Source organism: Nanorana parkeri, unplaced genomic scaffold, assembly GCF_000935625.1.
Source record: "Nanorana parkeri isolate BGI_ZX_2015 unplaced genomic scaffold, ASM93562v1 scaffold456, whole genome shotgun sequence".
In the NCBI taxonomy this organism is placed as follows: domain Eukaryota; kingdom Metazoa; phylum Chordata; class Amphibia; order Anura; family Dicroglossidae; genus Nanorana; species Nanorana parkeri.
The window spans coordinates 371,062-395,188 of record NW_017306724.1 but is presented as its reverse complement, the minus strand read 5'-3'; the positions used below and the strand labels follow the sequence as shown (position 1 = coordinate 395,188).

Genomic DNA, 24,127 nt, shown 5'->3' with positions numbered 1-24,127 from the left:
ATCTTGGCGAATGCTGAGTATCCTGTGTGATTTGGGATCTCGCGGCAATGAATGTACTGTGATCCTCAGTTGTGTAGAAGGCAGAGTAATTCCAGTATATTTACTAACTTTGTTGACTTGAATGTGTTGTAGATGTGCACTCCGAGCTCCATGCACCTGGGATTTTTAGGTTTAGGGGGTTCTTGCATACCCAGCACGCATCTTTTGCTTGTTTATACATTTTCACGTGCCCAATGTTTGCCTTTTGATGCAACGGAGCTAAAAGGCCCAGTATGGATAGCCATCTGCTAATCTACAGCATTGAGACTTCTTCTTTTACACACATGGAGAGATGTGGAGTGCAGTAGAAGATACATCAGTGGAAAGAAAGAACAGGTTCCCACTTATGTCTTCAGGCAAAATAACAGACATTTTTTTTCTATACAAAAACATTCATCAATATATTGGTTACATATAACTACAACACCCCAAACAAAATATCACCATAATCTAATACAACCGTAAATAAACCCGACCTGTGGTCCCAAAAACTGTGCATGTATTTTTATACAGGATTTATATGCCCCCAACAGTTTGCGCAGCGCTTTACAATATAAGGAAGACATTACAATACAATTCAAGACAAGATGGGAAGGAGGGCATGTATAATAGGACCAAAGTCTGGGGATGAATCGATTTGTTCTAGGCTGGCCTCCGCACTAATCCGCATCGATTCCACGCTTTGCATTGTATCTAAATCTTGTTATTGTAAATAGGGGTAATTGGTAAACCCCACCCCCGCGAGGTAATGCTTGGCTCCTAAATGGTACAAGTATTCCAGCATCATCGAAGATCTAGAGTTACCGTGCAGAATATCTTCAAGTATTGCTTTACTCTAATAATATCACACTTGTCGTCATGATACTACAACACATTTGTACGTCCCAGACACTGGGGGGGTTTATCAAAACTGGAGCAGACAAAATCTGGAGCAGCTGGGCATGACAACCAATCAGGTTCTCTATTCAGTTTCTTCAGTTGTCTGCTCCAGTTTTGATAAACCCCCCCCCCCAGTGTCTGGGACGTACAAATGTGTTGTAGCCCCCTAACTGTGCTTAGTGTGATGTTCAAACACCTTCGAAGCAGTGCTGTTGTGAATGTGTGTATTCATGGATTGCAAACAATCATCTTGTGCAGAGAGCTGAAAGATCCACATTAGGACATAAGGGAGAAGTTCCTCATGCCGTGCGTCCTGGGGTGCCGGACACCCGAGCACAAATACTACCCGGCGACCATCTAATGGTGGGTGCTCAATCCACCAGTTGACGAAGTATGGCATGGTCTCACCCTGGATAGATGAACCTGGATCCTTGGTATTTCTCTTGTCCACCAAGGATCCGCTGGGCTGTCAGGTGTGTAGAAAGCGGGGTCTGGTCTGAGGGTCTGCATGTGGACCCCTTGTAGTTGTAGCAGCCAGCCTTGCCTGAATTCATTGGCCCTAGCATCCAATGACTGAAGCGGAGAGAGGGCCTGTGCTGTCTTATGGCTGGCAGTGGATTCACCGGACTCGAAGGCCAGTGCATCCACAGCCAGCCATAATCCAGCGCAGGTTGGCAATCGTGGCCACCATTCGGTCATACATTCAGTGACCCCCGCTCTATGCTTCATATTTTCTATTTAAAGCGGACTTTTACACTTTAAAAATCAAATTCTACCAATGCACCCCTCTATATATGATGATTAATAATAACATAGGCATGTCAGGTGTGAAATGCTGTGATTGTGAAATACTTACACTCGCAGAACATTCACTTCCTGCTTTGAAAGGGAAAATTACTTCAGTTTGCCAAAACAATGCACACTGCGATTGCCTTGCCATCGGCAGAGCATTGTTGAAGAGGCATTTCTCATCTGTAATCTCAGGAGATCTTAGGGGAAAGGCATTGTCCTCCCCTGAGAGGATGTGCATGGTCACACGTCCTAGTCGCATGTCCCAGAAATCCAGGAAGTAAAAAGGAGAGCTAGTAATCTGCCCTTAGTTAACATGGCCACTGTCAGAAGACTGGGGAAGAAAAGAGAAATAAGGAATGCAAAGAATACAAAGCCGGCAATTATCTGGAAGTATGTGTTTTGTAGGTTGTCATTACTAAACATTTCTAAAGGTGTGTTTGTTGTTATTTTGAAGATCTGAGTGAAGGTCCGCTTGAAGTGTTCACACTTGTTTGTAGTTTTGGTCACTGCTCAGTGCGGATAAACCTCTATAGATTGTTTTAGTAGATATGAGACGCAAATACTACAAACGTTTCCAGCGCAGTCCAATCTAATGCAGGCCTCGTTTCCTAATACCAGTCATGCACAATCTGCCTTAGTTTGTGACAGTATGTTGGCTGGTTTACTTCAAGGCATGCGTTTGTGTGTATGCACGTGGGTTGACATTCATATGTATCATTTTGTTTGCATGCACTTTTTTTTTTTTTTTTGCTACTCTTTAAAGAGAAAACCTTGCACTGTGGCTACCCCTGCACTGCAAGGGCTAAGTGCTCATTTTGGTCTAGGGGCCTAAAGAATAATAAAAAAACTCACCTGATCCTCAGTCCCGATTGGATGCTAGACCGGTGCCTGCAGCCTCTTCCTCTCTGGCTCTGTCGGTCTAAGCCCCGCTGACATAGTCGTGTCTAATGCAGGTTCATTGACTTGCATTAGATGTGAGGAGGCTGAGGGCCATACCACAGTGGGAGCAGAGGAGGATAGAGATGTAAGTGCTGACCACTGCAGGACCGAGGATCAGCTGAGTATATCTTCTGTATTGAAAATGAGCCATTAACCCCTGCAGAGCGGGGGAAGCCCCACTGGAAGTGTTAAAGAGGAACTTTATCCATACCTTCAAAATAACAACAAAGGCACCTTTGGGAATTTCTGGTAATGACAATCTATACAAACACATACTTCTAGATCCGTGGTTCTCAACTGGTGGGTGGTGACCCAAAAGTGAGTAACAACCTCATGTTCAGTGGGTCACCGCGTGCCTTCCACAGCACTCGCCCCTAGCGCAGCACTGAGTCCTCATGCTGGGCAGCCATTCAAAATATGCTGCCTGGTGCTGAGTGTCAGCTGAGGTGGGCTGGATATATAGCTGAGTGAGAGCGGGGATTCCTCCCTTATCAGAATCCTTCCTCTAAGGCCTTGTTCACACCAAATGCAGAGCAGATCCGCTCAGGTGTCTGCACACGCAGTGCAGTGTGTTTTGCCACGGTTTTTATGCGTTCTGTAACATAGGCTTTCGGTGCGTTTGGGCATTTGCATGCATTGATGCGTTTGCATGCGTTCCAGCGCAGGTAAAATGGGGCTTGCTGCAGTTTCTTCACCTGCTCTGGAGCTGCACGCTGCAATGTGAACTGGAGCAAAAAATACCATTGGAATAGATTGGGCGCAGTTTTGATCCGGTCTGCAACTGCTCTGCACCTGGTCCGCGCTTGGTGTGAACAAGGCCTAACACTAGGAGTTTCCTTCACAACAAGAGTCCTCTTCACATCAGAGTAGCCCTATTATATCAGCATCCTCCCTCGCACCATGGGGAAGCATGACAATGTGCAAAAATTGAGCCACCATATGTCAGCATAGTGTATGGCAGGGTTGGGCAGCTCCTGCCCTCCAGCTGTTGAACTACAAGTCCCATGAGGCATTGCACGACTTGACAGGTACAGGTATGATTCCCAGAGTCATGTTGGGATTTGTAGTTAGAGCACAGCTGGAGGGCTCGGAGTTGCTCACCCCTGGTGTATGGTCTTTGTTCCTCGGAGTAATTTGATGTTACCTTTTACATAACTGCATGTCATCTTTGCCCGATGATATATGTGTGATATAATGTTACTGCGTTTCTGCTATACACGCAGGAACCGCCATGCTGTGTAGTAATCGTAGATCATGCTTATTTGGCTGTTCCGTATGCTTGCCCTGAAAAGCATGACACGACGTGCAGCTTCTGCTGAGCTGTTATCTGGCCGTGTCAGTGTTTTTACTCGGGCCGTAGTGGTTGTAAGTTTCTTTTCTTTTGCTGTATTGCACGTACAGATTAGAAATGTGCTGGATGTGTAAGACACAAATGGTGAACGTGTACACATGGCAGTACGGTGTCATAGAGGCCTGTGAGGACTTGCATGCTCAGGGACATGCAGCGGCATGCTTTACTATGACATGAACTTTTCCCATTCCTGGTTATCTGACCACTGAGAATTTTAATGGTTGCTGATTGGCCTCATAAAAATAATTGGGGCGTATTTTTATTTATTTAGTAACTTTGTAGTTAAAGGAGAACTATGAGGAGTGATTTTTCACTCACATGCTCTTTCTTGCAGAATATATTTATGAATCAGCCTTGGCTTGAAGGGCCTGTTCACACGACGTCCGTTTTGTGTGCTGACCGGCTCCGTACGCTGCTGCACTCAAAATGTATCCCTATGTGTTTTATGGGCTCCAGTTCTCACGTGCGCAATCCGTTCAGCTTACGACAGAAAAAATACTGCATGTCACATTTTGTCAGCAAACGCGTCCAAAACGCACTGCAGCTAACATACTAACAGCCCCACTCCAGCAAAAAATATATATATTTTTTTTTTTTACTGGAACGCATCAAAAACGCACTACATCAGTCTGCAGATCCGCACCTGATTAGGACCTGATATCATATGAACAGGCCCTAAAGGAGAACTATGAGGCGAGTGAAAATCACTCATCCTCATAGTTCACTCATCCTCATAGTTCGAGCCAACGTGTGGCAATGAAACTGTCGCGTCGGCTCGGGAAGTGAGTGAACACATACCGTCGCTTGCTCACTTCTCAATCCTGTGCCTGCAGAGAGCCGTTACTGTCACTCACTCACCTCCCCGCTTCGATCCTCCAGCGCTGATTGGTGGTACGAGCGGGGGAGGGGGCAGATACAGCTGGAGCAGCCTCTAGATAGGCCGAGCCCACTGTCACTCACAGCTGGGGGGGTGGGGAATCTCAACAGTAGTGTCTGGATCCGTCTTGGCTGTGGCGGTCTCAGTATACCGCGAGCTGTAGCTCGCGGTATACTGAGCTGGCAGATATGATTTATATGCTGTATGACCGTATAGACTGGATGATATTTGCAATGGTGCTGGGCCCCCACTGTAAGGCCCTTGTGTCACGTGCTTTCTGTCCCTGCGTTTGCCTTTTTCCCGGCTATGTTTGAGGTGCCATGAAAAAGAAACGGCACTGCAAGTGGGACACGTGTTTTTAACGCGTTCCCTGAAAGTGTCGACGCACGCTCGTGACATGCGGTTTGGTGTGCGTTCAGAGGTGTGAATGAAATAGACCAAAAAGTCACTTGCACTCCAAGGCAAATGAAGGTCAATTTCCTTTATTGACCATCGTGAAGCCACATTTGATAAAAGCAATTTTTCGGAACCAAGCGATCCCTTCAGGCAAACAAAAAGCTTTTTGTTTGCCTGAAGAAGGGACCGCTTTGTTTCGAAAAATGCCGCTTTTATCAAATGTGACATCACGATGGTCAATAAAGGAAATTGACCTTCATTTGCCTTGGAGTGCGAGTGACTTTTTGGTCTATTTTGTTTGGAATGCTGAGGCATCCACGGTCACTTACAGGACCTCCCAACCTTCTCGTGTGGGCTGGATAATACCAGTCAGGAGTGCGATGGGATCTACTACTTTTTTCCCTGAAGTGGGAAAATAACTGATTTTTTTTTATTACAGTAAAGTAATAAAAGACCAAACATTTTGGGGAAAAAGGTTTTCACTTTGTTATAATACACAGCAAATAAATGGCTGGAAAGTACCATAACCCCAGAAATGACCCCTTTTTTGAAAAGTTGCCACCCTTTTTTTTGGAGATGAAGAATTGTGCTGGTATTGAGGTAGGGTAATATTTATAGAGCTTTGCCATGGTGCACCATATACAATAAATGTACAGGTCACAGACAGAGGGAGCAGGGGGTGAAGGGGTTAATGTACAGATCATACAGTGGAAAGCTGAAGGGGTTGATGTACGGATGTGCAGGATAAGGAGGTGAAGGGGTTAATGTAGGGATCACATACAGCGGGAAGATGAAGGGGGTTAATGTACGGATGTGCAGGATAAGGAGGTGAAGGGGTTAATGTACAGATGTGCATGATAAGGGGATGAATGGGTTAATGTACAGATGTGCATGATAAGGAGGCGAAGGGGTTAATGTGCAGGATAAGGAGGCAAAGGGGTTAATGTGCAGGATAAGGAGGCGAAGGGGTTAATGTACAGATCACATACGGTGAGAGGATGGAGGTAAAGGGGTTAATGTACAGATGCGACGTATAAGGGAGGTGAAGGGGTTAATGTACAGGTCAGAGCTGGAATGGAGCTGACATATACTGTAGAGAGGAGAGGGGATGAAAAGGTTTTTGTGGCTGTTGCAGCTTTCCCCCCAGTAGGAAATGATGAATGGATGACTCATTTATTCATGAGTTCCTTTACTCTCCCCTCCCTCTGTTGTAATGAAGGGCCTTGGCAATGTAAACAGTGCCATGTGACCAGTGATGACCAATCACAGCGGTCCACTGCAATGCTGCCTTCCTGGAGGTAACGCCTGTGGGCTGAGTGCATGTAGACAGGAAGTCTGCCTTTTATTAACTGGGTGCATTGTGAAATGTATTATTACTGCTGTTTGTATCTTCCATTGGGAGTATAGTGGGAGTTGTACTTCATGCTGGGGGAGTATAGAGACAAGATGTCACCAGCACACTGAGAAGTGTCAAAGCAAATGCCTTTTATTGATGGATATCGTCACAAGGTTGACAATGTTTCGGGGCCACGCAGGGTCCCTTCATCAGGCTGACCTGGCAGAAATAAAGCCGCTTCACCTGTACCTAACGAGATCCAAGGGCTGCTGCCCCCCTATTGACATCCAGTGCTACAAGTTTCCCTCTCCTGACTGCATAGAAGCCTATGGGGCTGTAATGAGCAGGTGCGGCCAGCAGAGGCAGCATTGCGGCACTGGATGTAAACCAAAGTTGAACTGCGCCTATCAGATCTCGGTAAGTACGGATCTGCAGAAGGTGGGACCATTTAGCTTGGTGGTAGGAGGCAGAAAGAATGTGTGCTTGGTGTTCAAGTGCACCTATCCTTTAATATAGTAGGTGTACAAAAATATGAAGTCCTTTGAAAGTATAGACATGAAGGTGCCCGGAGCTGAGATTTAATCACAATGCACGGTTCTTGCAGCCTGCGTATGAGCAGCTTGTTCTCCGAAGCAGAAATTTCTGGTTCACGTCAGCATTACATTCTCTGGCCAGCTTTCTGTCATTGTATTTGTTTGTCTGAACACTTTTGCAGGATAAAACACATGGGTACCAGATGTTACAGTGTAAGCAATGCTCCTTAGATCTGTCTTCATTTATACAACGCAGCACAGAGCCATCAGAGAATCTTTTGTGGACTTGAGATATTTAAATTGAGTTCTGTACCTTTCCATATATGTAAGTTGCGGGTATGTCGAGTATAAATATGTTTTTTCTTTGGATTGGCATAGTGTTCTGATAGTGACAGCAGTACACGGGGTATGCTTGTAATCAGTTGCCAACTTGTGCATTGAATGTTTCTGTGATTTTTGCCAAGAAATCCTCATATGCTGTTTATGTTGTAAAGTGTGGTGAATCCCAAGTAGTCAGTGTACTCTATAATGATACATTAAGGGCCCATTAACACCAGATTGTTGCACTAATTGCATGTTATTGTGTGATTACGCATGCTATAGCACAACTTGCCTAGTATTCATCTGTCTGGCTCCCCAATGCACCTCAGGGCAGCCATGTGTGGAAATGTGCGGGCACGACAATAGTTTGCGTTGACGCACGGTGGAAAAAATGTGTTTCATGTGTTACTTTTTCAGCGCATGCTGCACTGCAAAACGAGATCAATGTGCCGAGTGCATGGTACCACATGCTACATGTGTTGTGCTAACAGCCCAGTAACATGTGAATGGGCCATAGAGTGCTTCTTTTTTTGTTATACAATTTTTATTTAGGTTGGAGACCTAAAGTGCTTCTAGAGCCAAAAGAGTTTTAGTTTTGGATAGTGTAGGGAAGGGTTGGAACCTTAGTTAAGTTTGCATTGCACTTTGTGTCTGTTGGGGTGGATTAGCCCTTTGTGTCCTACTCCTAATGACCATTGCAATCAAGACCATGCAAGAGAAAATCCAGAATTAGGACTTCGTTTTGGGAGATTTCCCTCTAGCCTCCTGTCTAAGGGACAAAAAGTAAATTCTGCGCCCCCCCCCATGGCAAACGTAAGCAAAAGAAATCATGAGTTATATCCAGTGAGGACAGCAAGGGCCTGCGTGTATACTGGAGCATTGGAGAGCTGAGAGCGGGACTTTAACAAATACTCTCCACATAGTGATCAATAACAAAAATCTTGCTTGGAGCCTGGGCCTCACCCCACTGATGGTGGCCCTGGGCCTGATACCCCCGTTGCACTCTTAGGCCTCGTTCACACCTGAACGTTTTGTAGCGCGTTCTACGCTCGACGAACGCTCTACAAAACGCTCAAACATCTAAATCCCATTGTATTCAATGGGTCTGGTTCGCACCTTGGCGTATTTCAGCCCATCCCTAACGCGCTACAAAACGGCCCACGCCTGAAAAGGTACAGGTACTACTTTGGGCCATTTTTGTTGCGCGTTTCCATTGGGATACAGCCAAGTAGCCCTCGGAAACGCGCGTTTGTCGCGCAACTTTTTTACCGCAAATCGCGACGGACGCGCATATGCAATACACCTAGGTGTGAACAAGACCTTAAAGCCAATCAAGTACAGACTGTACTCAGTCAGCTGGTTTCCCGGCTGCATTGCAAGGAGTCGACAGCAGTAAAAATACAACAGGGTTCTAAACCTTCCCCCCTCAATCCAGAATTAGTAGAAAGTGTTTGGTTTAAGATGCAATGTATTGGGGAAGTGCAGCTTAATTCAGAACCCCACCTCTGTACAGACCTGGACGAATAGTCTGCAGAAGCCTGAGCAATGCACTAAAGATCATTAATCACACTTGCAATACTTTACTGGCTCCAATACCGGAATGTAATAGATGCACATTTCTTCTTTTATGAATGTGGGTTCATTTATTCGTTTTTGAAAAAATGTGGAATGTGCTTTTTTAAAAATTGTTGCATCACATAATCATTTCCCGATGTTTACAGAACTGTCAGGGTTGAAGCCCGGGGGTTACATACAAGCAGAAGTGGTTTGGAATACGATTTGCACTGGATCCGATGTGATTTTGCATGATAAATACTCTTCCCTGTGTGACTCTGATCTATAGTCTAGTGAACACAGGAAGAAGGTGTCACCATGTATGCACCCTATTAATACATCAGCTAAGCTTGGACAGGGAGAGGAGCCCATACCTTGTATGACAATTTGTAGCAAATTTATGGTAGGCCTTGGGGCTCGTTCACACCAGCCCCAGTGCGTTCCGACCCGATTCTGTGCCAGAACGCAGTGGGTCGCATTCCGGCAGGCTCGCTGCAATCTGGGGCAGGAGGGGGCATGGCGGTGTATTGAAGTCAATGACACTGGAGGCAGCCACGCCTACCGGCCACAGTGCGATTGCCCGCACCAGATCTCGTGGCAAATCAATGCCTGCATTCTGGTCCGGTCAGAAAAAATGGTGCAAACCAAGATATACCTTGTTGCACTCCGTACCGGGAAAAACCCAAAGTTGAATGAGGGAGGGGGGGTGCTTGTAGTGACCTGCGGATGGCGCCGTCACGCAGTATAAAGATGAATAAATGTCACCAGCACACCCAGTATTGCAGTCCAAAGAGTTTGTTTATTGGAACGTGATGTCACCAAAACTATTGGACCACCCGTGCAAAAGGGCCCTTAGGTTGTTAAAAGGCACTTTTTTTCTGTACCAGTAAACACCAATGTGATCAGACTTGGGGGAATGACCACAACACCCTATTTTGGATCCTTTGCCGAGTCGGCAAAGAAGCAATGCCTGCAAGGCCTAGTGCATGGAAAGGTGACCTTGGCACTCTAGCAGTGGTGAGACTACAAATCCTATCATGCCTGTGGCTCAGTCTTTTGCAATGCCCCATAACTAAAGGTCTTTACCTCTGTATAGGCCTGGGGGGCCAATAAATGCTCTTTATTCTTATTGATGTGGGGGCATGTATTTATGTATTGAAATGTTTACAAAAGGTGACATACGCCTTTTATTTTCGACATGACCCATGTACAGCGTCGGCCTAATGATGGAAGATTGGTCTGAAGATTACCAGCTACTTGCTCTCACCGCACGGCACTTGAGCACTGTCACTACCTTACAAATACTGATCACATTGAAAGGGGAACCTGACTGAACAATGTTTCTCATTTCACTTTTGCAGCTTTGCCTTGTGGATTATGTGCATGGAATAGAATGTATACATAGGGGCTGTCTGCACGGTCTGTTTTTGCTTTAACTTTCCCCGGAAGGAGGTCTCTCTAGAGCAGCCACTTCCTCAGCATGTCGGCTCTGCAGGAAATGGCACCGCATCTGTTTTGTAGCCGGCTGTAAACAGTTACGATGCAGGTAATTGCACAGAAGTCACACGTGAGCGTCACAAGTGTCCCGGCCCAAATACAGGTTCAGCAGTAACTAGGAATGATACTGAACAGGCGTGTTATAGGTGTTAACATTCTATTCTAGTAGAAGATTCTTCAAATGTTATGCCTTTGTTCTGAGGTCTGCGGAAAAGCTCCAGAACGGGGCCACTTAGTCAGCCACGTGGTCGAGCTAGTCAGCAGCTCTTCCTGATTGCTGGCATGTCTGTTGGTCTATAACAGGGGTGCAACATCCAGCCCTCCAGCTGTGGTGCAACTGCAAATCCCATTAGGCATTGCAAGACTTTTGACAGCTACAGGCATGACTCCCTAGTCAGAGGGGCTGCAGTTTGCTTACCCCTGGTCTAGACCAACAGACATGGCAGCAATCAGGGAGAGCTGCTGACTAGCACGACCGTGGGGCCAATGAAATGGTATTGATTTGTGGACCAACCCTGGAGAACTTACACAGAGGAGTGAAATTAAGTTGACTCCAGCTGGAATAACCCTTAAAGCCCAACTCCGGAATAGAATAAACATCCCACTGATCGCGGGGCTAAAAACCCTCCCCCAAAACAGAGTCCCCCTTTTCACCACGGTCACATGATCACCCAGAGCCAGGTCTGACTGTTTGCCTACTGCTGGGGTCCTTCTTCCAGGTGTCCACATTGCTGCCTGTGTGATGTGGACAGTTCCTATTGGCAGTCCAATGGAGGGGGTCCTCTCCGGATCCAGAATACTGATGTTGGGCCAAAGGGAGTAAAGGGGACCAGTTGGCAAGGGTTTACTCTTCAGCACATTAGTGGTCCCCGTCGGAGGAAACGGCATCATTGGGAGCCATGAATGGGTGTGTGGGGGGTTACTCTGAGTGTAATTTGCTTTACAAAACTAGATGCCTGACAGGAGGGGGTCAGAGAGGGATGATATGGAGAGTTTTTGCCCTAGAGGGTTTGTTCTTGGATCGGTCCTTCCAGCGTCTCTCCCCCTCCTCTGCATCATTTTGAGGTCCAGTAAATCACAGTGTATAGAGTGACGATGCCGAGGAAGATTCCAATGATGCAGTGTAGGAGGGGAGCTCTGTGACAGGTGACTATGACTTTGATATTTTAGCACTGTGACAAAAACCAGCAGTTAACCCAGGGAGTAGCCCCAATGCAAGGGTTAAAGTTTTTCTGGCGTTCTAATTTAATGCTTGTTCACACCATGTCCACATGCTAAAATAACGTGTGTTGTGCAGGAAGATGCAGGTCACCGCATATGGCATGAACAGGCGCCTTGCCCTGATCTTCAAATGAGGTCATTGTTTATTTGGGACATTGGGTTCAACTTACAGAATTGTTTATCTCTTGTGAAGTCATTTTCTTAATAAGGCTCCTTCATATCTCCTGTACCCAATACATGACATGCTTCATGTAGCCTTCTCTGTAAATAGCGGCGTTCCACCACTACAATGTTATAACAACGTCAGCATTGTTTTAAAAGCCATGATAAAATCGGTGTAAAAAGAAATTCACAAAGATCACCGCACAGGATATCACCCCGTAATATAACACTGCTCTCAGGCAGGCGATAATGGAGTGTCAGTAGGTGAGGGGAGAGGGAAAAGGCGCCATTTGTGATCAAATAAAGCAAAAATTCAATGTTCAGGTCATGTGGAGCATTACTAGAACTCATTATGTGCAAAGATTTATTTATTTGTTTGGTCATATGACAAAACTTCAACAAATGAAGCTTTTGCTATCTTAAAAGGATTGGTGTGCTGGTGACATTTCTACAATTTTGCTGACATTCGCAGCACCATCCGCAGTCACTGCCAGCACCCCCACTACAAGGGACATATCGGTAAGGAGTGCGACAAGGATAGTTCTTATTGTCTGATGCACAAATAGCAGGGCTCAAAATTTCCACTTGGCGAGTGGAAATGCAGTGCAGGCGAGTGGAAATTCAGTCAGGCTTGAGTCAGTACCTGACTAGTGGGAGCAGCTGCTCCTGCTGGGCTCTCTGTTCTGTCAGCCGCAGCTCTTCACTGAGCTCCGGGTCGAAAACAGAGTGATTAGTAATGTCTGCAGACCTTGGTGCATGGAACAGGGCGGAGAGTGTATTATTTTATATGTGGCGGCAGGGAGCATTATGGTAATAAAGTTGTTAATATTTATTTTTGTAACTTTATTTTGCATAAAACATCTAACAGTGTAATTTATAGGATTATATAAGAGGGTGTGTTTAGGGGGCGAAGTTAAGGGCAGGGTAAGGGTTAGTTGGGGCAACTGGTGGCGAGTAACTCCTAAGGCCTGGCTAGTAGCTCAGGACTTGAAATTTTTACCCCTGCAAATTATATACATTTTTGTTAATAGGGGACTTGAATAAATTTTTAGGATTTAACTCCTGAGTTTACTGTCACCTTAAGTATTGCCGTCTGACGGCAACCCGCAGATAGGAGTCAGCCGTCCGTCCGTTTTTTCTTAACGGGCGGATGGCAAGAGGTTAAAGAACTCCAGGGTCCTTATCTCCGTAAGCTCTATTAAACCACTGAAAGTTTTTAAATTACGTCTTTTCCTGTAATCTGTTTTTATGGGCCAGCAAAGTCAAGTCCCTTCTGAAACAGTGCTCCTTCCTGCCACCGAGAGGAGGATTATCTAGTTTGCTGCACGTCACATTCGTGCAATGAAACAAACAATATTTCCCGTCAGGCAAACGCAGGAAACAGTGAGGGGGCAGGTACAATTAACCTAGTGCTCATTTACATGAGGCTGCATGCCCGCCAATCAGAGGAGGGTGGGTGACAGACCTGGAGAGTCCTGACCTGCCAGTCGCAGTGTGGGGTCATAGGAGTGACCGACCAGGAGACTCCTGACCTGCCATTCGCAGTGTAGGTGCAAAGGAGGAGTGACAGACCAGGAGACTCCTGACCTGCCAGTCGCAGTGTGGGGTCATAGGAGGCGTGACCGACCTGGAGACTCCTGACCTGCCAGTCCCAGTGTGGGGTCGTGGGAGGCGTGACCGACCTGGAGACTCCTGACCTGCCAGTCGCAGTGTGGGGTCATAGGAGGCGTGACCAACCAGGAGACTCCTGACCTGCTAGTCCCAGTGTGGGGTCGTGGGAGGCGTGACAGACCTGGAGACTCCTGCCCTGCCAGTCGCAGTGTGGGGTCATAGGAGGCGTGACCGACCTGGAGACTCCTGACCTGCCAGTCGCAGTGTGGGGTCATAGGAGGCGTGACCAACCAGGAGACTCCTGACCTGCTAGTCCCAGTGTGGGGTCGTGGGAGGCGTGACAGACCTGGAGACTCCTGACCTGCCAGTCGCAGTGTGGGAGTCATAGGAGAAATGACGCACTAGGATACTCCTGACCTGTCAGTCGCAGTGTGGGAGTCATAGGAGAGGTGCTTTTATGAGTGGATGGATGTGCGTGTTCGCTCTCCTATTCAGACTTGTTAACTTTGTCTGTCTGTATTCTGTTTTTGTACGGCTAGGTTCAAATATGGGCGATTCAGGGACTGCGCGATCATGCACACAGCGATTGATGCGTGGCAATTGTTAAAAAAAAAGTATATGTACTTTTTTTTTTTTTTTATGGTGACAGACGACGCATGGCATTTTTTGCCGCGATTGTGTTCATTTGCACAGGCAGTTTTGCGTGCAGGAAACCGCGCAATCTGCCCGGCGCGACTGGGGTGCTGTTAGAAAATACTGGTGGGCGATTCTGTATCTGCATGATTTCGTGCACGATTACGGATTGCGCAGGTGTAAATTTAGCCTCAATGTACAGGAGAGGGTATTGGGGGGATATACATGAAGTACTTTTACTGTATGCTGTCAGCAATTTTCTGTTGAATACATTTGAGGGAGCAGATCAAAGCAGGGCACACACATAGTTGCTGCTGTGCTTTGGGAGAGGAGTATTGGCGAAAAAACGGTATCTGTGCATCCCTAGTTAAGGTATTTGAATGCATTTTCCAGAGTTAAGACTAGGGATGCACAGATACTTTTTGAGTACCAGTGCAGATACTTGGCATTTTCATGAGAACTACCAGGGTTGCAGCGGTTGCAGCTGGGACCGGGCTCTGGCGCTCCACCACTGTCCTGAAATCATTAGTCTGTATTGTTTTAGAAAAACTGTCACATGACAATAAACAAAAATGTATCAGTACTCGTACTTGTAAGTACTCGGCAAGTACCAGTACTCGCAAAACTGGTATCTGTGCATCCCTTTATTTATATTTATAAAAACAAAATCATACATTAAAACAGAGATGTACAAATCCCAGGAGCTCCGTGTGCTCCTTACAAATGACAGCAGCCTCCTAACTTTTGAATTTGTCTCTAGTGTAGTCTTGGAGCTCAAAAGTATCGGTACATGTACTCGTACTTGTACCGAGTACTGTACTTGGTATCTGTGCAACCCTAGTTAAGACTGAAGTGTCACTAATTCCTGTTGCATTAATGTGCATTAAAATGCATACTGTTACCTAAAAGCATGGCATGCTTTATACTGCAATAAAATGTCAGATTTTTTTTTTTGTGTTAAGATGCACTAAAATTCTGAATAGTTGTCAGAGGACTTCTAATCTATTGCTGGCTGCAATCACCCAGCAATAGATCACTACAGCAGTGATCTATTGCTCCCAGGCAGAGGCTGGACAGAGCTACCTCTGGTCTACCTGATACTCTATTCTAGAGCTGGGACATCATTTCACTTCCAATATAAACACAATGTGGGATCATTGTTCCACATTGTGCTTACATTGCTCCTATGGAGCAGAAGCCTCGGCACACGCATCACACACACCTCTCATTGCATGATGAGATACCCGCTGTGCCTGTTGCTGTATAGTGGCAGTGTGTGACTTGTCGGCCTGGAAGCTCTCCATGGAAGAGGGAGAAGTGCTGCATCTGCCACCACCTTGTTTCCTAGCAAGATCCAATCGCCAGGATTCTTCTTTCACTGCCCTAGTGACTTGTGAATGTCGAGCCCTGTAGTTCTTGGTTTTTATTTGCACAATTCCCAAATTCTAAGCAGCTACATCCTCCACACTCATATTGTAGAGAAAATGGGAGATTGAATAGACATTTATTTATATACACAAGCGTGGTGTTGTAGCGGTCATGTTGCACCTTAACAGTTTTGATGAGCGCAGGAACACTTTCCTGTCCTGTCTCTGCTGATCTGTCATGTGATTCACAGCTAACAGCTGAAGGTTGTGTGTTTTGTAAGTGTACTTAATGTGTTTGTCTCCCCGCCAGATAACTGCCATGATGAACGGTTCAAATCTTGGGAACTCCACGTCCAACAACAAGTCCAAGGACGAGCAGGTGGTAAACGGACACGACGAGAATGAAAACAATCCGTTTGCGGAGTACATGTGGATGGAGAACGAAGAGGACTTCAACAGACAGGTAATGCGCTACGTCAGTAGCAGCAGCGTCAACCACTGATTGATTGGACATGCCCTACTTTCCACTTCCTCCGATGTCCTGTTTTTGCTTTGTGGAGTTCTTCTGACATCTGTCACATAGATTAAAATGTAATTTCTTAATAGCTGGATCATATTGATTTCTTTAACAGGTGGCAATAGAAGTGCCTGGCATCTGTATATACATCCTGTTATCCTCAACACCAATACTGTTAAGTAGAATGGCAGCAGTGACGCTCGGTCTGAACTTTATTATATTTCATGGTTTTGTCAGTCTTGAGTGCCAGTCGACCGGGCTTTGTGCACATCAGAACTGCTTCTCTCCCTCCATGGGGATGCAACTGATACAGGTCAGATGCCCCTGCAATTCTGAAGGATCTCAAAAAGTGCTTCTAATGCAGAGGTGGCCAGCCTTGGCACGCCAGCTGTTGTAGGACTGCAAGTCCCATGAGGCATTGCAAGACTCTGACAGCAACAGGCACGACTACCAGAGACAGAAGCTTGATGGTATTTGTAGTTTCACCACAACTGGAGTGCCAGGGTTGCCACATCCCCTGCTCTAATGAATGTCAAAAGCACTTTGACACAGGCCCCCAGTACTGGGAAATCGTCAAGATCAGTTAAGCGCACATAGATGACTTCATTGGTGCGCTCTCTTAGATTGGCTTACATATTGAGCTCCACTTTGGAGCTGTGACTTTATTTTTTTTTTTAACCCCTTCATTACTGACGTCTTCATAGTAAAGTTAAAAAAAAAAAGCTTTTTCAATAAAAATTAAATAAAATCAATCTAATAATAATTTTAAAAATTTTTTTAAAGTCCCCCGCCCCCGCGAGCACGCTTGTCACCACGTAAACACGCGTCGGGTGTGCCTACGTATGAAAACGACGAACGCGCTACACATGTTGGGTATCGCCGCGCACGCCGGAGTGAGCAATAATTCTAGGGCCAGTATTTTGGGGTATCTCTAAATTGATGACCTGTGGGGGCTTTTAAAGCGTCTTCTATTGACTTTTTGGGGTACTGCAGTTTTTCGCTGTTTCACGGACGCACGCAATTTGTAACCTATGCATGTTGGGTATCGTTTTACTCGTTGTAACCTCATCTTTTGTCATTTAAAAAATTTGTATTTTGTTGTGTTTTGGGGCATTAAATTAAATTTTTCACTAAATGTTGGGGTTTAATAAGGAGTTGCACTAATATTGCGCAACATAAAAGTTTGCAACTACCACCAATATATTCTATAGGGTCTTGGCATTCAGAAAATATATAATGTTGGGGGGTTTTAAGTCATTTTCAGGCATAAAATGTGGAATATAACATGGGTGCAAAAAATGAAAAAAGGGCCTCAGTCATGAAGGGGTTAAAGCAGTTTTTGGCCTATTGACCATGGCAGTCATAAGTTGAATCTACACTTATCAGTCCCCACTCAGTGGAAGTCTCCCCGCAGTGAAGGTCGGAGAGAGGAACTAGTGAGCACTGCGGGAGACCCAGAAAAGTGGCACTCCTGGAAGTTTCAATTGCCGAGCTGTTTTTAGGGGACAAATACTCGGCAGCAAAGTCGTTCAGCATACTAGAGAGCTAAGTGTATAGACACTTCAATCCAAATCTCTTCACTATTTAAATAACACTATAACACCCTAAAACCCAATTCTAAACAAAACCTTAGATGTGAAACTAAACCCTCTGTATTGTCCTTGGCATTCAGATTGTGCCTATTGTTTCTGAAGGGAAGAATCTGATTGCTGTGGGTAGCGGTGTGAGGCCATTAATGGACATAAGGCTAGATATATGCTAATCAAAACTTTTGGCTGCTATTAAAGCGTTCTCCCTGTTTGCAACAAATGCTAAATATACCATCGTAATGTCACCTGAGCCTAGAAGAGCATATGGTCTGAGCAATATAGGTGATGGCCGATTAGTTTTCATGGCTGTGAGATCTGCGACGGGTAGAATGTTTGTGGCCCAATAAAGCGAGTATGGTTCTTTAGATCATGTTGGTGTCTGATTAGGCATCAGTCATGGGTTAGGGGGTTGCAGGTGTATTTAAAGCATTCTTTGAGCACAACCACAAATCAGTTTCAGATTTTGCATTTAGTGTAACTGGTGATACAAGAAGAAGATGGAGAGAAGGTTACACGGCATTGGCTTCAGGATATCACTCCCTCAGTGACACAATGTGGGTATACAGTATATGAATTTCAGCCGGATCTTTGTGAACCGGTTGGAATTTGCAAAGCGGGTGCTGCTGTTGGCAACCTTTCTGTTGGCATGCAGCTGGGTCTGACATCAGCCACCGTCGGAATACAATGAAGACAGCGGGGATTCCTTGACCAACACTTGTAAGTGTTGATAGAGGAATCTGTTCAGTTCAGTCTGTAGGTTGAAAAAAGAAAATTTTAGTGTATGGCCAGCTTTAGTATAGTGAATGACACAGGGCACAGATTGAAATATCATTCGTGTCCGTTTCCCCATGTATGGTTATCACATGGTCAGGAAGTGGCGGTAAGTGTCTCCAATTGACAGAAGTTCTTATTTGTACCCGCTCTATTAAACAAGTAAAAACAATGAAGCGCCACTAACTGACTCCTCACTGGGAAATCTTCTCAGGCATACTGCAGGATGCTGCCCCGAAAGGAGCCGGGAAAGCTGGGAATCTGAAAAGTAAACACAAAGGGGGCGCCTTTCCTAGTGCAGATCAATTTATTTCAATAAGCACGAAATGGAAGAGAGATAAAATGGTACTCAAACATGAGTGTTACACAGGCATGGGATGGGAGCTGACATGCAGTAAGACATCCACTAGGAATTGTCTAGTGCTCCCATCCCATGCCTGTGTAACACTCATGTTTGAGTACCATTTTATCTCTCTTCCATTTCGTGCTTATTGAAATAAATTGATCTGCACTAGGAAAGGCGCCCCCTTTGTGTTTAGTGTTTTAATAGAGCGGAAAAGTAAACAGAAAGGTGGCTCCTGGACACAACAGGGAAATCTTGTGCTTTTTTGTGACTGTTCTTTCTTGTGCCCAATCAGGTGGAAGAGGAGCTACAGGAGCAGGACTTTCTAGACCGCTGCTTCCAGGAAATGCTGGATGAGGAAGATCAAGACTGGTTCATTCCTTCTCGTGACTTGCCGCAGGGTGTCGGGCAGTTGCAGCAGCAGTTAAATGGTCTCTCAGTCAATGACACTCATTGTACGGAGGACATCTTGGTACGTTCTGTCTTCCCTCATCCATTGTTGGCACTGACTGAATGAGAATAACGTATTTCTGTGGACTCTGTTTATATATTTTCATAGAGTGAATAGTTTATCACTTCAGTGCTCGCATTTTAGTAATTTTTGACGTTCCTTTCACAATTTTAAGTTTACTTGTCTGTGGTTTTGTTAATAGAGTTCTAGAAGAGCTTCCAGACAGCTTTCTGCTATGACTATGCCTCTCTGCTGACCAGATAAGACACCTGTAGTGTTTTCAGTGAGTTGGCACAACAGTCGATTCATATTGTGAGGTGGAGCATTAAAGCACTACTAAGCAGAGCCTGCACATGGAAAGAATAAACATGGCCCCCCAATTAGACCAAAGCAACAGTATCTTTAAACCTACCAACAAACTTTTGTGTTACTTGCTCCCCTGCCACTGTTTTTTCCGTCACAGCCGCCACCGATATTGGTGATTGGTCACCAGTCTTCAGCACTGCATCATGGGAAAAGGTCATCTGCTCCTCCTTACTACATACTGCCCACTAGGCTTCAGAACTACATACTACTAAGATTACATTGGAGAACTCATGCACTTTCTCTACTTTTTGTAGGAGGAGAGGAATTTAGGGCAGAAATTCTTCTACAAAAACAGATCTGGCCTTACCATGCTGGAACTAAAGGTGACTATACGTTTCCATGGGTCTAATCAGCATAAAATGACCCTAACAGTCGCAAGAGATTGCAGCTGACATTCCCCTGGGATGGAAGCAATCTCTACTCATGGCCCATGTTTCTTACCTTCCCTCTGTTCTAGTGCTGCAACCTCCATCACTCTTAAACGTTTAACACTTTGTAATGTGTACCCCATTGGGTGCTGTGGTTCCTTCCTTCGACCCATCGCTGTCTTGTAACAACTTAAGAGTTGAAGGAAGGAACTACAGTGGACACAGAAGTCCAACACAACATGGCGTGTTGAATGCTGATGGAGGCTGAAGAACTGGAATGAAGGGGAAGGGTAGGGGGCACCGGAGAGGTGAGTACACCACCTCTTCTATTCGTTTACTTTCAGATGGAATCTTTATTGCAACAGACAAGGTTTCTGGAATGTAAAAGATCGTGCCAGTGGTGCTTTAGGATCCTTTAGTCTGTCTGTGCTTCACTGCTCCTCTTAGTCTAAAACGGGTAGCAAACCTCCGGCCGTCCAGCTGTGGTGGAACTACAAATCCCATGAGGCATTGCAAGATTCTCACAGCCACAGACATGACTCCCGAAGAGATGCATCATGGGATTTGTAGTTCCACCACAGCTGGAGGGCCTGCGGTTTGCTATCCCTGGTCTAAAAAGTCTGTAAGGCTGACTGAGTTTATTGCAGCATGGAGTGCAATTCACATTTCCTGATATACAGATGGCGGGAAGTGGCAAAATCCGCATAACTGTGTGTGGTATATAATTATGAAAGTAAGACATTTAAAAATGTGAAGTCTTGTCAAAAAATTATTTCAGGTATATGCGACAGTAGTATCTTTAAAATGTGTACGTTGTTTTTTCCTCTACAGTAATTTTGCCCGCCTTCAGTCGCCTGAACACAGCTTCTGTTTGTTTCCAAAATCTTCCTTGGAACCCCAAAAGCCAGGGTGCTCTATAATGCAAATTGTGACCAGGTCTAGGTTTGTCGTGCTCTCACCTGCCTCCAAGCCACCTTGTCTGTGAGGCCATCCATCACATTCAGTAACAAATGAGGTTCAGGGATGGGCTGCAGTGCACTTATCGGATCTCTGTAACAAATTGCATAATGGGAGCATACTTTGTTTGTAGGGCACACTGAAAATAAATTGCGTTTGGGTGTCTAGAGGCGATTGGCGTCTTTATAAGCTGGTAGTCTATCCACTTGAGTGCTTTAGTGCGTTTTGCTTAAAGCCCCGTTCACATTGAGCGATTTATCGCGCGGTAATTCCCGCGATGTCGCGCTCCAATGCATTTCAATGGGGCAAAGGGTCCTGCTGTCGTGTGTCGCTACGGCTGGACCCTTTTTGGAGCGGATTTAGCCGCGATTCAAGCTTAATGCAAGCTTGACCGCGATATCGCGCAATATGCAAATCGCGCGGCAAATGCGCAATTTGCATATCGCGCAGTGGGAACGGGGCCTTAAAGGTGCCCATACACCTTACAATTTTATCGTTCAAAAAACCAATGCTATCGGGTTTTCGTACGATAATCGGCCAGTTGATGTGAAGTCAACGATTGCAATTACTGTACAACTGGCTGAATTTTCTCGTACGGTCAGGCTGGACAACATTTCTCGAATCGTATGAAAATCGATGGGTTAGTGCCGTTTTTCGTACGTGAATAAAAATCGCAACAAGAACACTGCACATGCGCAAACGAAAATCTGTTCTGTTGATAGAAATTCGGCCAGTTAGTATTGCTAAAAAACGATAATGAAAATCCACATGGGTCTGTGCATAATGGGGTATTCGAGCGGAAATCGAAGGGGGTTCGATGACGGGACTAAAGAAACCGAACAATAATTGTAAGGTGTATGGCCAGCTTTAAGTGCAGTCCCCTTGCCAACCTTTTGAACCCATCCTCATTTTTTTTTTTTTACCTTGTGACACAAGATATACTCGCCTAAAGTAGGGTACATTGTACTAAGTTCAACTGGTTCCTGATGAACTGGCCAACATTTGCAGTGGGTGCTGGTGTCTGTCCCTTTCCGTCTGGCATCCCTTGATCAGCCGAATGGAGCTTGCAGCTGCTAGCTCCGTTTGGGTATTCAGACAGCGGCTGGTCGCCACTGTCAGAATACAATGCAAACATTGTGGAATCGTCCATCCATGCTCATAATTGTTGGAGGAATCTGTTCTAACTTTGTTTTGTTTTTGTTCAGCACTCTGGTTGAACAAAAAATAGGCATGTTTATACCCGACTGAAGTCTGGGGTCCTGGTGTGGGGGTATTGCTAATCCTGTGCTGTAGATTTGTCTTTGGCGGCTGTTACCTGGAGGTCCCCTCCTGTTGGACATCACCACTAAAGGACTCCTTTTATAGGCCCTGAAAGGACCATGCTGCTAGACAACCAAAATGAGGTGTCCACATTATACAGCCAGTGACGTGGCTGTACAACTAATACAGCAATGCAGAATACCACAAGCTATAGAGGAGTAGAAATCACAGCAATGCAGAATGGCACTGGTAATGGGAGGACTGCAAATCCCAGCAATACATTATGTAGTAATGCGGTATAACAGTATTTATCTGCATTGCTGTATAACACATTGCTGGGATTTGTAGTCTTCTCTAGTTGGTTGCCAATCTGCATTGCTTTATAGTGTATTGCTGGGATTTGTAGTTCTCTATCGCTGATTGTATTATAATGACTCTTAGGCCTGGTTCACACCTGGGCGTTTTGTAGCGCGTTCCTACGCTCTGCAAAACGCTCAAACACCGAAATCCCATTATTTCCTATGGGTATGGTTCACACCTGGGCGTATTACAGGCCGTATGAACGCGCTACAAAACGCCCTACGCCCAAAGAAGTACAGGAGCTTCTTTGGGGCGTCTTTGCCTCGCGTATCCATTGGGATACAGCCAGGTAGCCCTCGGAAACGCGTGTTTGTTGCGTGTTTTTTACTGCGCATGTTCGATACGCCTAGGTGTGAACCCAGCCATAAGTCACGCTACTGACTCCAAGCTGTACAGGGACAAGTACAGCAATACATTATATAGCAATGCAGAATAACATCAGCTATAGAAGACTACAAATCCCGGCAATATATTATACGGCAGTGCAGAATAATACTTTGTGAAACTGCTACATCCTCTGTGCTGCTGCTGTGCTTCAGTGGTGCCAGCCTGATGTTTGTAGCGGAGGGTCTGAGGAGCGCAAGATGTGTGGGCAGCAGAAGCGATGTAAGCGGGCTCCCCATGGTTTCCATGAAGGCTACCGCAAGGTCCCCAGCAAGCGTGGGATTCTACGCAGCTGAATCAATTTGAAAAATTAAAGTGCAAATATTGGTTTTTAGTATCTGTGCATACCTACTGAGAACTTTCAATCCTGAGTCTATTCACACAAACTGAAGGTTCATAAAAATGTACAGGGCGAAAGGCTCTGCCCGTTTGTACATAGACCCTAAAATAAAAAGCATTTCACCTTTTATGATCTGGTTTTTAATCCTTTCCCATTTTCTTCTATTTTATTTTAGAGCAAAAGTACCCTGAATCCCGACGCAAAGGAGTTTGTTCCCGGAGTGAAGTATTGAACATTACAGGCAACTTTTTAAAAACAAAACTAAAAAAAAAAAAAAAAATACACAAAAAGACTGTTTCCTTATACCTTCAGGATAAAGCTGCACAAAAAAAGAGGGGAATATTTGGGGAGGTGGTTAATAGCGATGCTTTAACTCGACACTGTGACTCGAGTACATTAAATGTGGGATAATTTCTTTTTTCTTCAGGCGTTTAGCCGGTCCCTCCCCTTTAACAGCATATATTTCGGTGGTATGCTTGTTGGACTTGGTTTTTTTTTTTCCTTCAAAAGCCGGGGATTCGATTTTCATCAAGGCCGCCTGCTGTTGTATTTAAATCGAAAACATCATGGAAGAGTCGTAAATAAAATCATGGGCTTTTTTTTTTTCGTTTTTTTTTCACGTACTCCTTGACCGCCATCTGTTTCATTGACCATTTACAGGAAGATGTGATTGTAGTTTCCAGCATGAAGATGGTTACCCGAATTCCAGCATTTGTGATTTTTAGGGGACTTAACATATTTTGTGAGAGCCATTTGTTTTTCAGTGTTCAGTTTTTAAAGGCGCCATCTTGTTCTTTACCAGACTTCACCATGGAAAGCTTTTACCCCGGACTTCAGATTTTTCCTGCAAACACAATCATCGAGTCTGTATACCCATTGTAATTATGCTGCAGTTGAATTACCGGCCTTGACT

The 24,127-nt window shown here is 45.3% G+C and overlaps 1 protein-coding gene across 1 annotated transcript in view; it reads left to right on the top strand.

Moving 5' to 3' along the window:
• PAIP2B (poly(A) binding protein interacting protein 2B) overlaps nucleotides 1-23,548 on the top strand; it is a 28,085-nt gene extending 4,537 nt beyond the window's left edge. The window contains exons 2-4 of the mRNA XM_018560460.1: nucleotides 15,819-15,971; nucleotides 19,024-19,200; nucleotides 23,390-23,548. Coding sequence (XP_018415962.1) covers nucleotides 15,828-15,971; nucleotides 19,024-19,200; nucleotides 23,390-23,446 — 378 coding nt within the window. The 5' untranslated portion in view covers nucleotides 15,819-15,827 and the 3' untranslated portion in view covers nucleotides 23,447-23,548. The remainder of the gene's footprint in view (nucleotides 1-15,818; nucleotides 15,972-19,023; nucleotides 19,201-23,389) is intronic.
• Nucleotides 23,549-24,127: the final 579 nt, after the last annotated feature.